Source organism: Gambusia affinis, linkage group LG17, assembly GCF_019740435.1.
Source record: "Gambusia affinis linkage group LG17, SWU_Gaff_1.0, whole genome shotgun sequence".
Lineage (NCBI taxonomy): Eukaryota > Metazoa > Chordata > Actinopteri > Cyprinodontiformes > Poeciliidae > Gambusia > Gambusia affinis.
Window position 1 is genome coordinate 15,373,803 of NC_057884.1, and position 12,886 is coordinate 15,386,688.

At 38.3% G+C, this 12,886-nt stretch overlaps 1 protein-coding gene across 3 annotated transcripts in view; it reads left to right on the forward strand.

Annotated features, from left to right (window-relative positions):
• LOC122846960 (rab GTPase-activating protein 1) overlaps positions 1-10,939 on the forward strand; it is a 68,796-nt gene extending 57,857 nt beyond the window's left edge. For all 3 annotated transcript variants that reach the window (XM_044144252.1, XM_044144253.1, XM_044144251.1), the window contains 3 exons: positions 2,339-2,410; positions 5,237-5,437; positions 7,636-10,939. In XM_044144252.1, coding sequence (XP_044000187.1) covers positions 2,339-2,410; positions 5,237-5,437; positions 7,636-7,758 — 396 coding nt within the window. In that variant the 3' untranslated portion in view covers positions 7,759-10,939. The remainder of the gene's footprint in view (positions 1-2,338; positions 2,411-5,236; positions 5,438-7,635) is intronic.
• Positions 10,940-12,886: the final 1,947 nt, after the last annotated feature.

A 12,886-nucleotide genomic window follows, 5' to 3' on the forward strand; every position in this document is an offset into this window, starting at 1 on the left:
AGGCACACAAAAATAGAAGAAAGACTAATTCAGAATCAGACCTTATTTTCACCTGAGTCTAAAAATAATGGCGGCAATGTCAGATTGACAACAGAGAGCAGTCATAGAAGAGACGGCGTGTGTGTGTTTGGAGTGTGTGTGGCTCAGAGCTGTGGTGAGCAGAGCTAACTGTGAAAATGGGGCCTTGTCAAAAATAGTCTGCTTTATGACAGGAAGGAAAAGGGGTTGAGAGATGGAGGAGAGAGCAAATGAAGAGTGTGCTGAAGGAGAGAGAGCAGAAGGAAGACAGCAGGCTTCCGTCTACTGGGATTGACAAGTTGAGGAATGTCCTAAAATAACCTGCATTGTTTTCCAACCCAGATAACTCAAATTATTCTTCAAATAGTACTTTCCTTGTTCGCTGCCTGTAGTTGCCAGGTTTTTTTGGTTTTTTTGTAGGATTGGAGCCAAAACAGCTTTGTGTGCTAATTGGCCCTCCAGCACAAGAGGACAGAAAAAATGTCTCGAATTGGTGGAGCTAAAAACAGCATCAAGTGGTTCATTGTAGGCTCTTATATGGGAGAGGACTCAGGGATTCCAGGTACTGCTGTATGTGCCCAGGATTCTGTTATCATTACATTTAATTTCATTCTCATAGTTTTTAAACAAGGCCACCGCCTTGTCTAAAGGATGGTTACATTTTCTGATCAGGTATTTTATCTGCTGGTAGTGACAACCTTTACGTATAACATTAAACATATGACAAGCAGGGGTTGTACACAGTTTTTACAAGCCTAGAAGTGTATTTCCAGTATATATTCCCTTTACTTTCTAAAAGCTTAATCTATTTACGCATCTATTCATCCATCCACATATTATCACATTACATTTTGACAGAAAAAAGTTCATCCTGTAACTCAACCTAATGCTAGCTAAACAGTGTGTTCTCCCAGTATCTGTACTATAAAACTATACATGCTTCATAGAAGCTTAACTTGATGAAAAGGAGCTTCATGCTCCTTCATGTATAAGTTTATCTGCACATATAAGACAAGTAAAACAAATCAAATGTTGGTGTGACACAGCTGTGGAAGAAAATATATCCATCACACGATAAAAATAAAGCATACTACTCTCGTTCATCCAGAATTTTAATGAGTGAAATAATCCTGGACAGCTTGGTCGCAGATGGTACAGCCACGACAGTCCGTGCCTTTAAACTGACAAGTACTCTGTTCTACAGCGGCTTTAAATCCCATTAGAACACATTGTTCTCCTCAACATGTCCCTCTCTGCCCATCCACTAATTATAGAAAACATCTAAAGCACCAAAAACAGCTTTGAACAGGAGCGGTAGGGGAAAACAAAAGAAAGCACGATGCAAACCTGAACTCCTCATCCAAGGATGAAAAACCCAAAGATAAAATGGTCCAGATTTGAGCTGAAGGGAGGATAACCGTTCAAGTGACGAGAAAAGATTAGAAACAGATTAGAGAGATTGAGAATCTGCAAAAAGTGCAGAAAGCTGGAATATGGAGAGACTAATATAAAGTCTCAGAAGTAAAGCACAACCTGCTAAATTACAGGTCAACATCCTGCAAATCAGACCTGCTGGTAAAACAAAATCTGTTGACCCAACAAAGTGACCTAAAGTTCAAAGGAGAGACTTCACAGGTTATATTGCTAAGAGACAAACAGAGATAAAAAAAAGACAAAACACCAGATGGTACTCAAAGCAATAATCTGCAAGTCATCAGATTTTTGGAAATTTTGTTGAGTAACAAATCTACTCACCTCACTGTAACTGGAATCTACAGTTTGCTGCTTCTTAGCCTGGTGAGATAAGTGTGTTTTATGCTTTCTCATTCATTCTAATCTTTAGATGAAGTGCTGTACATTGTATGCCATTATGTGTTATAAAGGAATGCATTTGGTTCTCTATCTCTGGTTATCTAACTCTTAAGTACAGTGTCTCTATCAGCTGTTTTTCCACTATATTTTGTGACCCAGTCACTATTGTAGCAACCAGGCAAAGAAACGATTTGTGAAACATGCAGATGATATAGTTGTTTTAAATGTTTTGGCACAGGAACTTTGAAAATACAATACTCCCTCCAGTATCAGTGGAAAACGATAGCATGCTGAGGTAGTTTTTGATAATCCTTTTTGTTGCTGCAACAAAAAGGTCCACCGTCACCTTAGTTTGGATAGATCTTTCAGCTCTGTGCCTTGCTTTGCAGGAAACAGTGGTCCACCAAAGATAAGACATGAGAAATTCAACTAACTTATTCAGACAGCAGAAATAGCTTGACCAGAACAAACACTGTTGGTTTAACTGAGTTGTTTGTGTTTCCTATAGATCTGCTCTCAGCTCAGCGAACGACTGGAGAAACAACAGACGGCCACTCGAGGAGAACTGGAGAAAATCAGAGTGAGTTATATATATATATATACCCAATTGGATCTTTCTGTCTGTCTTTCTTTCTTTCCCCCCTCTTTTATGTCCTTCCGTTTTAGTGCATTGTTTGTGCCTCCTTTTTCTTCTCCCATTTCTCCTTAATTTTACTCATGTCTTCATCCCTCTTTCCTTCCTTTCTTCATGTTCCTCCTTCCAAACTTATTTACTTCCTCCTTTCATTTCTTAATTCTGTCCTACCTTCCTTCCTTGCATGTGTCCTGCCTCTGTTCCTTTCCTCTTTCCCTTTTCTTTCTTTATTGACTGTATTATGTCCTACTTGAGTGCGTCATTCCTTTCTTTATCATATATTGGCTTCCTTTCTTTCCTTGTCTGTTTCTACACTGTGCCCTTCCTCCCTTGTTAGAAAAACTTGGGTGATTCCCAAGAGCTATTTGCCCAAAACTGAGCACAAAGTAGATCGTCAGCTAAATGGATGACTCATCCCTCACCTCCTTTGGCAGGTCTTTTCTGTTTTTGTTTTTTTTTGTTTTTTAAGATATAACACCCAGATAACATTAATCTACTTTAGATAAGCTATAATTTTTTTCTATATCGATTGCTTCTTTATTTTTCCTATAGTTGAAATTTGTTTTCCTTCTGTTTTTAAGAACACATTGCACACTTGTGCAAAAATCTGCCAACTTTCAGGCTAATTCTTCTCCCTTTTTATACCTGTCACTTTTTCATTGTACAAATGATGTCTTTGAAACTGACTGCTAGTCACTAAGTGCCTAAGCATATAATTAGAAGTTGCGTCTGTGCCAGGTTTGTCCGCTGTGTGTGGATTTATGACAAAAACACAGGTTTGGCTAACTGCTTATTCAATGGCGGTACAAGGCTGTAGGTTTGCGTTTTCGCATAATTAAACCACAAAATGAGAATACATTTCGGTTACTTCTTTTTGAATGATCAGATTAACTACAGACCACCAACAATGAGCCGCCATGTCGAAATATGTGTTTACTGGTGCAACTCTACTGATGATTCCTGATACAGTTAAGACCCAGAAAACACAGAAGTTCATTGAGCTCAGTGCATAAGCCGCCTTAGAGATCCAGAAGCCTTTAAGTATTTACACAGTCAGATGTTTGCCTCAGAAAATATTTTTGTATTCAGGAGCAGGGCTGCTGGAGTTTATTTGGCTCCTTCACCCCTGAAAGAGTGACAGTATCAAGCTCCTTCGTCTGAGTAAACCCAAAGAAGCTGAAAGGGACACGACCGTTTTTATTTTTCACTCTTGACTTGGCAGGTATGTGGAGATGTGAGCTGCCATCGCTTTGTGTTCCCTGGCAGTGAAATCAAAGCTTTTATGGAAAGAATGTGGAATTTGGCCAAGCAGCCTTAGCCAGACACCTGACTTCCAGCATTCACACACACGGCTCTCTGACTTTTAGCTCAAACCGTAGCTGGGAGGACGGCCATATTGGCAGAAAGCTCTGTGAAGGCTGCCCAACATCTCCTGAAAAAAGTTTATATCACCAAGGACAAAATAGGTTTTTTCATCCTTTAAATTTGTTTTCTCATTTACATATGCCCTAACCTGCCACTTTATTAGGTACGCCTAGGTTTGGCATTTGTAAGTGCATAGAATCCAAAAGGTCTCGTAAACACTTGTCAGACGTCTTTTGGACACAAACTTGTTATCTTGTCGGTCGTCCACATGGAGGACTGAGCTTTAGTGACATTGTGCATTATTAAGCTGGAAGAAGTCACAAGAAGAGTCCGTGTGAATTTTAGCCTGGATTTGTTTTTATTGCAGGGACTGTGTTAAAGGGATTTAAAATTGTGATTACAATGAAAGTAGCAAATTTCAGAATTTATTATGATGATAAATCAAAACTCTTATAAGAAAATTTTCACAATTCACAATAGATGATATGATGAATGGTCTCTCTTAATTTGAAGTCTCATCAATGCCTCTTTTTCTGGTTATGATGCTCCGGTTTAGTCTTAGCATGTATAGATCGATGCTTTGTGTTTGCCTAATTCACAGTTTGTGCTAATAAGCAATTGAACAGGTATACCTGGTTTCTGCTGGTGTAACAAATACATAAAATCCCAAATAGGAAGCTTTGGAAGCTGGAAAAACCTAGAAAATCACACAGTATAAATTAGGTATTATTTTGCTCCATTTTGTCAAAATCCCTCTGTCAATTTCTCTTTCCTGCTGATCATCCATTTGACTATCATCCATAATTTTTCCATCCCTTCATCTGTCAGTCCTTCCTTTTGTTCATCTGTTTATTCTGACTGACAAACTGAATCTATCACAAATGCATTATTAAATATTTTGCGATTTTTAAAACGATATTCTACCATAATGATGTTTTACTACTAAATGTTAGTAGACAAAAGACATGTCTTGTGACTTGAGCTTCTTAACTGGATTTTTTTTTACTTTAAAAAATGTGTGGAACATCTAAATTTCAGTTTTAAGCCATTTAGTTCAGTTAATAATATATAAATGTACAATAATGAGAATGTGTAATAAGACCCTAACCAAGCTTGCACTGATACTTGAGGAGCAATTCCAGTCTAACACTCTGCTGCTTCATTAGGGCTTATCTATAATTGCTCTGCATTTTAATCATATCAAACCAAGTTTAAAGCTGAAATGTTGTAATGAAATTCTCATTTCTGAAGGACTCACTTGGCTAAGAGACGCAAATGTTGTGGCACACACTTATGTTGAGCTCTGCATTTGAATGTAAACACAGAAACTGATAATAGCTGGAGTTATTTCCACCCTCTTAAAAGTTTTATTCTATTTCTCTCTGATCTCTAAAATCCCCCCCGCAGTCCAAGGTTGAAGGCTGTGAGAAGTGCAGCAGTCTTTTCAACAAAGAGGGTCGTGTGCGAGCTGCGGTAACCACGGCGCCCGCCGACGGGACGGAGGAGACCGACGAGGAGAAGGAGGGTCTGAAGAACCAGCTGAGGGAGATGGAGCTGGAGCTGGCCCAGACCAAGCTGCAGCTGGTGGAGGCCGAGTGTAAAATCCAGGTACGGCAACACACACAGCGTTGGGCCCAAGTATAACTGGCTGTACACATGTGGTCACAGAGCAATAAAAAGAAAGACTTACTGGTGGTGTTTGTCTTATTTTCTTACACCTTCTCCAAACAAGTTGGAGAAGTTTGGTTGCCCCCAGCTTAAATTAAATCTCCAGCTCTGAATCCCACCAGCACGACTCCTCTAATTGCCAGTGAAGAAAGTATTTAAACAGATGTGTCACAGTTTGGACCGCAGTTGTCTTTCTGGCAGCAAGACACGTTTTGACAGCTTTTAATAAGATGTTCAAGATGATTCTATTAGGAGGTTACAGCTGGCTTTGACATGTGGATGGTGTTTAATTACGTTTTATATCAGGGTTGTTACTTCATATTCATTTCCTTATATCTGAGCTACCTGCCTTTATCTGCCTCTGTGTGTCAACCGCATAGCAATCAATTAAAAAGCCATGATCCTGTTCTGTGTGCCTTTATCAGCCTGGTGCAGGAGATGGTCGTTAAATCAAGGAGGAGAGTTTTCTATTAAACAGATATGATTAAAGGAAGAAGAAAATGTGGATCTGATTGGATCTAATTTAAGAAAATGAAGACAACAATGTGATCACCAGAATCTGAAGGAGCTTTAGAGGCTGAAAAATGGTTTTAGCGTGAAGTTTTGTACATGAATCAGCGTTTAAATAATTATTTAAGGCGTTCTTGAATTTAGGGCACAATCAGTCTAACTTTACTCGATCTGTTTGAAGCTTTGGGTTTTAACAGATGTTAGGTCTGAGGAAAAAGACAAGAGGACAAGAAGCTCATCACTTTAAAAGGGAAGGGTTTTTCAGTATTTGTTGGGATCTTTTGTGGAAGATCGACAGAAAGTTATACATAATCATAAGGAGGAATGAAAATGATACATGGTTTTCATTTTTTTTACAAATAAAAATCTTTAAGTTGTGGCTAGAAGTTGTATTGTCTCTATTACCCCGATGCCTCTAAATAAAACTAAATCCAGCAGGACAGCAGCTCTAAACATAAAGCCAGGCCTGAACGATAAGGCTGAATTGTATCGTGATATAACCTTTTCATATCAGTCAGTATTTATAATTAGTGATTTTTTTTGTTATATATATATGTATCTGCTGAACTAATGGCCTGGCCTTTCCAGCGTTATCCACTGGTTTCACTCATGCTGTCATTTATTTTTAAGCAGCAGTGAGGCACGGTGGCAAAACCTTTGACTGCTGATGCACAAGTTACTCAACTTACTAGGTAACCACAAGTTATCCCCCAAAAAGTGTTGCTAGGTAACCAAAGAGTGAGGCAAGTTGGTTGATGCCATCCACCTTGTTTATTATCTATTGAGGTTGAGCAGCTGAAATCTTTACTCTGCCTACATCCCCCAGAACTCTGTGCTGTTCTGAATCAGTATGGCATATTATATTAGATGTATGATCTATTGATATTGATCCCATGTCAATTGTGACATATGTTATTATGGATTTATTGTTCAGCACTAATAAAGCCACGGTTTCTGTCATTTGGAATGCTTGTATTTGGAAGTCGAGATTTTCAGGTTCTCAGTCAGAAAAGATTTCTTACAAACTCTTCACTGAAAAATGTAGCATGGCTGCGTTGCATAAATAGAAATGACAGCTGCACTATTTAGCCATCTGTGATTTTTCTGTCATAGCAGGTTAGTTCCAAATACTTTACACGCCACTTATCATTTCAAGGCAAATGTAAATCCAGGACTGTTACATTTGGTCTCTATAACTGCAATCATTTTTTTATATGGTTTACCAAAAAATCCCCTATAAACTTCAATCTGTTCATAATTCTGCTGCCAACATCCTTTGTGGAACCTTCCAAGCAAGCTTAAAAAAATTTAATTTTAATATGAACGCCAAGCTTCTACTGTCAATATTAAGGAATTATTTGCTCAAAACAAGTTCCTATTTGTTTTGAGCAAAACAAAACAAATTGTAAAAGTAAAAAACAGTAAAAGTAAGTACTTTTACTTTTCAACAAGTAAAAGTGCTTAATTTTACTTGCTGAAAAGTTACTTGTAAGTTAGTTTTGTCTTATTTCAAGGGTACTAAGATGTTTCCTAGACCAAAAATACTTTCTTAGAGTTTGTATTTTCACAGTGCTTTTTTAGCAAAGAAGCACGTTGTAGCTTTATGTATATTTTTCCTTTCCGAACAGGACCTGGAGCACCATTTGGGTCTGGCTCTCAATGAGGTTCAGGCGGCCAAAAAGACCTGGTTCAACCGAACACTCAGCTCCATCAAGACAGTCACCGGCACCCAGGGCAAAGAGACCACTTAACCCAACGACCCGCCATCTGTCGCGTTTTAACAAGACCACGTCTGGAGCTCGGTGTGACTCGTCCCGCTACCTTCAGATCCCTCCTGCCCCCAAAACGTAACGCACACGGCCATAACGTTAACATTAACCGTTAAAAAGCAGAGGATCTCCTCTGTGACTGACTCTGTTAATTGTTTCCTCATATCAAAGATGTTCTTTTTATGTCCTTAAGTAACTCTCCCAATCGAAACCTTTTAACATCCATGCGAGCAGTGCAGCGATAACCGCCTCCCGCCCCCGACAGAGACCACGCGCTCCCACCAGTCACAGGAGGAGAGATGCTTCATTGAGGATTGTCTGTGTACTGCTGAAACAAAAAACTCCACAGTGGAGGAAGCAATGACATCAGGACTGTATCTTTGCTCTCCCTTTCATCTAAACTACTGGCACAAAACAAGTCCCTGTATATTTTCTTTTTTTTTTTTTGTTTTGTTTTGTTTTGGTTTGTTTTAGGTACGAGTGCTTATAGACGCCTTTCCAGGACTGAGCTTTTTCTAATTTTTGTTGAACAGTTCTTTCTGTTGGCGTATGTGCTAATGTAGTGTCTGACTGTAATGTGTATTTGTTTATGACTGTGAGACTGAGGAGAAAAAAAAGGTTTGAAAGCATGAATAATTAGCGTGTGTGTGTGTGTGAACTGTTTGAGTGTTTGTGGAAGGACAGCGGAAAGAAAAGCACTAAAGTTATGAGTGTGTGCATGCATGTCAGGTTGTCTCGTGTCCTTTAATGTTCAAATGTGTACAGAGAAACTGGTGAAGAGACGTTTGCTGACAAGGCCTTGATCTGAAGGTTGATAACAGAGCTGGTTATAAATATGTAATTTATGGAAACTAAAAGAAGTTGTTGTGAGAAGCGACTGCAGCTTGAATCTCCTCAAATTAAAATACACATGCAAGTTTTGTTCGGTTTGGATCTTCCGCTATGAAGAAACCTTGAAAAAGAAAAGCTCAAAATCAATAAAATAATAAAATAATACATTTTATTACTCAAATGTTTTGCTGCGTTTGAGTAATTAAAATTCCAATAGTCAGAACAGACAAATATATAATTGCTACGGCCTTTAAACTCACCATCAATCCCATTTCATTCTGTCCAACATAGTGATCAGATGTTTTTGTGTTGGCTGCGATGGTCCTGTTCAATGCTTCACATAGAAGTTAACAAAATGTTACATTTGCTGATTGTAGACATTAATTTTGAACAGATTTTGGGTTTTTAATGTTGCATTAGAAACAAGTTTTGCTTTTTTTTTTGGTGGACTAACAACAAAACAAGAAGTGGGTGCACAATTTTGAAATAAATGTGGAGTTTATCTAATCCACACAGGATCAGAATTATACATGCATGCTTAATACGTACATAAATATACACCCCCAATAATAGCTTTGATGCCCCAACAGGTTTTCATATCAACCAATACAATTTTTGGCATAATTCTGAGCATTTTGCAACTCTTCTTTGCAAAGTTGATATAGTTCATTAAATTGGTGGGTTTTTCCGTCACCTGGCGCTCCATTCTAAAATTTGTTTTTGTGTGTTTGGTATAATTGTTGGAACACCCACAATTTTGGGAAGTAGTCCAACTTTTTCCAGTTCACAAGTTGTAGAAGAGCTTTAGCATCAATGCTGCATTACCATATTTGACATTTAATGGAGAGTCCTTAGGTTTAAAAGAACAATCGTCCTGTAACTTTGGTTAAATAGCTCGATCTTTGTCTCGCTTCAAAGAACCTTTTTTCTTAAGCCCTTCTGAGCCAAGAAGATCGGTCAAACAATCAAAGGTGGTTGTCTCTCTATAACATAAGGGATATTTAGAAAATTAAATTCAAACTTCTGCACCCAATTCTTGATGTTATACATTTTGTTTGTAGTATAATCATTCTACTCTGGAAAACAAAACAAAAAAACATGTTCAAATAGATTCTTAAGGGCCTAAAAGTCTTGCCAATCCATGTTTATAAACTTCTGACTAGCTCAATAGATGCATGTAATTCATAGAGTTAAGACATAAACCTACCAGTCGACCCAATTGTCTACGGAAATTAACAAATATGTTGCAGGTGTCTCAATTATTTAAGATGTAGATGATTCAGACCTGTAAGATCTGCGGGGTATGGATAGAGAAAGCATTTAAGTCACCAAAACTAGCAAAGCAGGTGCAATACTGATCGAATAAAACTCAATCAAGTAATTTGGCATCTTTAACATGTAAGAAATTGTTTTCTGTTTCAAGCGTCATATCACGATGAGCCCACAAACAGCTGCAACCTATACTTCCTATATTTCAACAGGAAGAATATTAAAAGAATCATTTTTATTAGCTTCAGTGGAGCAAAATTCTTCAAAAACATTCTCAAATAAATGTGGGTCTCACAGTGAATGTTACAAGTTGCTAAAAATATTTAAGCTCTGAAGATATTATTCTGACCACAGACTGCTGTGAATGTGAGACACCTGTCAGCGAGCAGAGGTGTAGCCGCAGTGTGAGGGGAATCACACCACCAGGTGCAGAGCCGTGTCAGGAGAGGCCAGAGTTCAGGTCAAAAAGCTCTATATTTGTCCACAGGGCATAAGGGGTCAGAAGAAGCCTCTGTGTGTGACTTAATACTTCGCTGACGGAGGAGCAGAGGCTCAGAGATAATCCGGTTTCAAATCTTGCTGAGGCTGAACCTTTTTCTTAATGGAACGAACCGTTTCTGTAACCTGCGTCTTAACTTGAAAAGTGAAGTCCAATCAGCTGGAATCCGGTTGTGATATTAGAAGAAGAAGAAGAAGAAAAGACGTAGAGGAGCATCCTCCTTAAGGCACTGGGCTGTAAATAAACATTAAAAGCATCACTATTGAATTTTTTTGTTTATGGTTTTTCTACTCTAACTATAACTAATGTTGCCTACCTGTACTCACCTACCTGCTGCTGTGATACAGTTGAATCTACAAAGTTTTTGTATTTCTGTATGTTTTTTGTTCTTTTTTGTAATTTTCCTTTTTGCTCCAAGCTTCTCAGTCACACTGCTGTTTGGATAACTAAATGCCAAAACATAGCTCCGTCAACCAACATTATCAACGTGTGAAAATTGTAATAGAGTAGACTGCATTGTGTATACTCCATGAATTTAAATATAAAGTTATGAACACAAGGAAATTTGACTCATTTTTTGCTCAAGAGGTGCCATTTTGACCAGGTAAAGTTTAGACAGGAGTAAAGCAGCTATTTCTTTATGGACACAATGGTCAGAGAAAAAGGTCCAGCTAACCAAAATGAGCCTGTAATGAAACATAATGGGATATATTACATTATAAAAATATGTTTGAAGCATAGCACTTATGATTTCAACACCCTTGAAAACCTACTCTGACTGTTATCCTCTAAGGATCCTAGCAATGTCCAAAGCAACTCTAGTTGAAAACCATTAAACATGTTTGATTTCCCTCATGCATGAAAATAAGTGGATCATAAAATCCCACAACCATGGAAACAGAAGTCCTTGTTACTTTTCTAACTTCCTGTAGTAGCCATTAGCGTCAGTACTGTGCTGCATTGCTAATGCTAGCGCATGCTCATTGTAATTGGCTACAAGATGTACAGATTTGGTTTTAGGTTTGATGTTTATAATTTCTGCCCTCTACATAACTCACTGGAGTTGGTTTTGCTTGGAAAAAACTTTTTCTTTTTTTTCTTTTTTTCTTTTAAGTCATTAATTTGGATGCATAACAACTAGCAGGCTTTGCACATGATGAAGGTCCCAACCTGGATTTGAATCCATGACATTCTTGTTTCTTCTCTCTCTTTTTTTTTTAAAACCCTACATACACTTAAATTAGTGTCCTCACATGTCACAATGTACACTTTTAAAAAAAATTCAATAAAACCATGATTGGTGATTTGCTAAACCCATTTTTCCTAAAAGGTTCTAAGCATGACCTGAATCACTTTTATTGAAATGAGAATATTGTGACGCTATTTAGCATAAAAACTGCTTTATGTATAATTTGAGTTCAGATAGCATCAGTGGAAGACAGTCGCTCCGTTCCTCACCAACAGGAGAAACTGAAGAAAAAAAAAAAGAAAAGAGCCCAATTCTGGTCTCATAAGGAGAATTCTCAGTCACCTCTCTGAAACACTCCAGAAATCTAAAGGTGAAAATAAATCTAATTATGTCTTGTGAAAACAGCCTCGATCTGTCAGACTCTAGACCTGGATGCAAATCTTGTTCTCAATTTGGCTCTTGTTCTACTGCTCATCTCCCCCCTGAGAGAACGTGCCTCATAACATATGGCAGCGTTGTTATCCGTGTCAGGGTGAGCTATTTTCTGCTTGGTCGGTCCCTAGTAGATTTAAAGAAAAACAAAAGAAAAAAAAACGTGGCGGTTGTGGTGGGATTCTTACACACGGCAGGAGTTTTAAACATGGATTACGAGGCCCATAAAACTCTCACCTCCAGTGATGACGGCTGTTGGGACTGTGGCTCTTCGTCTGCCACCACCAGCAGGAGCTGAAGGTAATGAGCATCAGCATTAGGCAACTTGTCACACTCTCCCCCCTCCTCTTTCTGCCCTGCTGCGCTACGGAGCTATAAATACGACCTGAAGGCAGCAACAACACACAATGCAAAGGTGAAATATTGGAGGAGAAGGTTGTGTGATGCTGCTTGGGTCAGTCAGCAGGGATGTCTGTTGGGATGAGGGAAAATATGAAACTCTACAGGACTTAGTAAAAAAATAAAAGGAATTCATCTGGAAAAATCTTACCGAGGTCTAGTTTTTAGTGCAAAGATCTTAATACACTTGAAATAAGAAAATTGAACTTGTAAGAAACTTTTCAGTGAGACATAGGAGCTCGTTTTAAGTAAATAATTCCTTATTATTGATGAAAACATATTAGTTCCACTGGCAGATTTTTGTCACTCATAATGAGACATTTTTCCATGTTACAAAAGCATTAGGACTTTTCCATCAATTTTAATGAAATATTGACTTAAAGCCACCTACTATATCTTTCTGAAAAGTTATTAATTGAATTTCTCCAATTCCGCGTGAAGGACTCAAGGCCTCCAAACGTGGGTCACGCGATCCCCGACGCCACCACCGG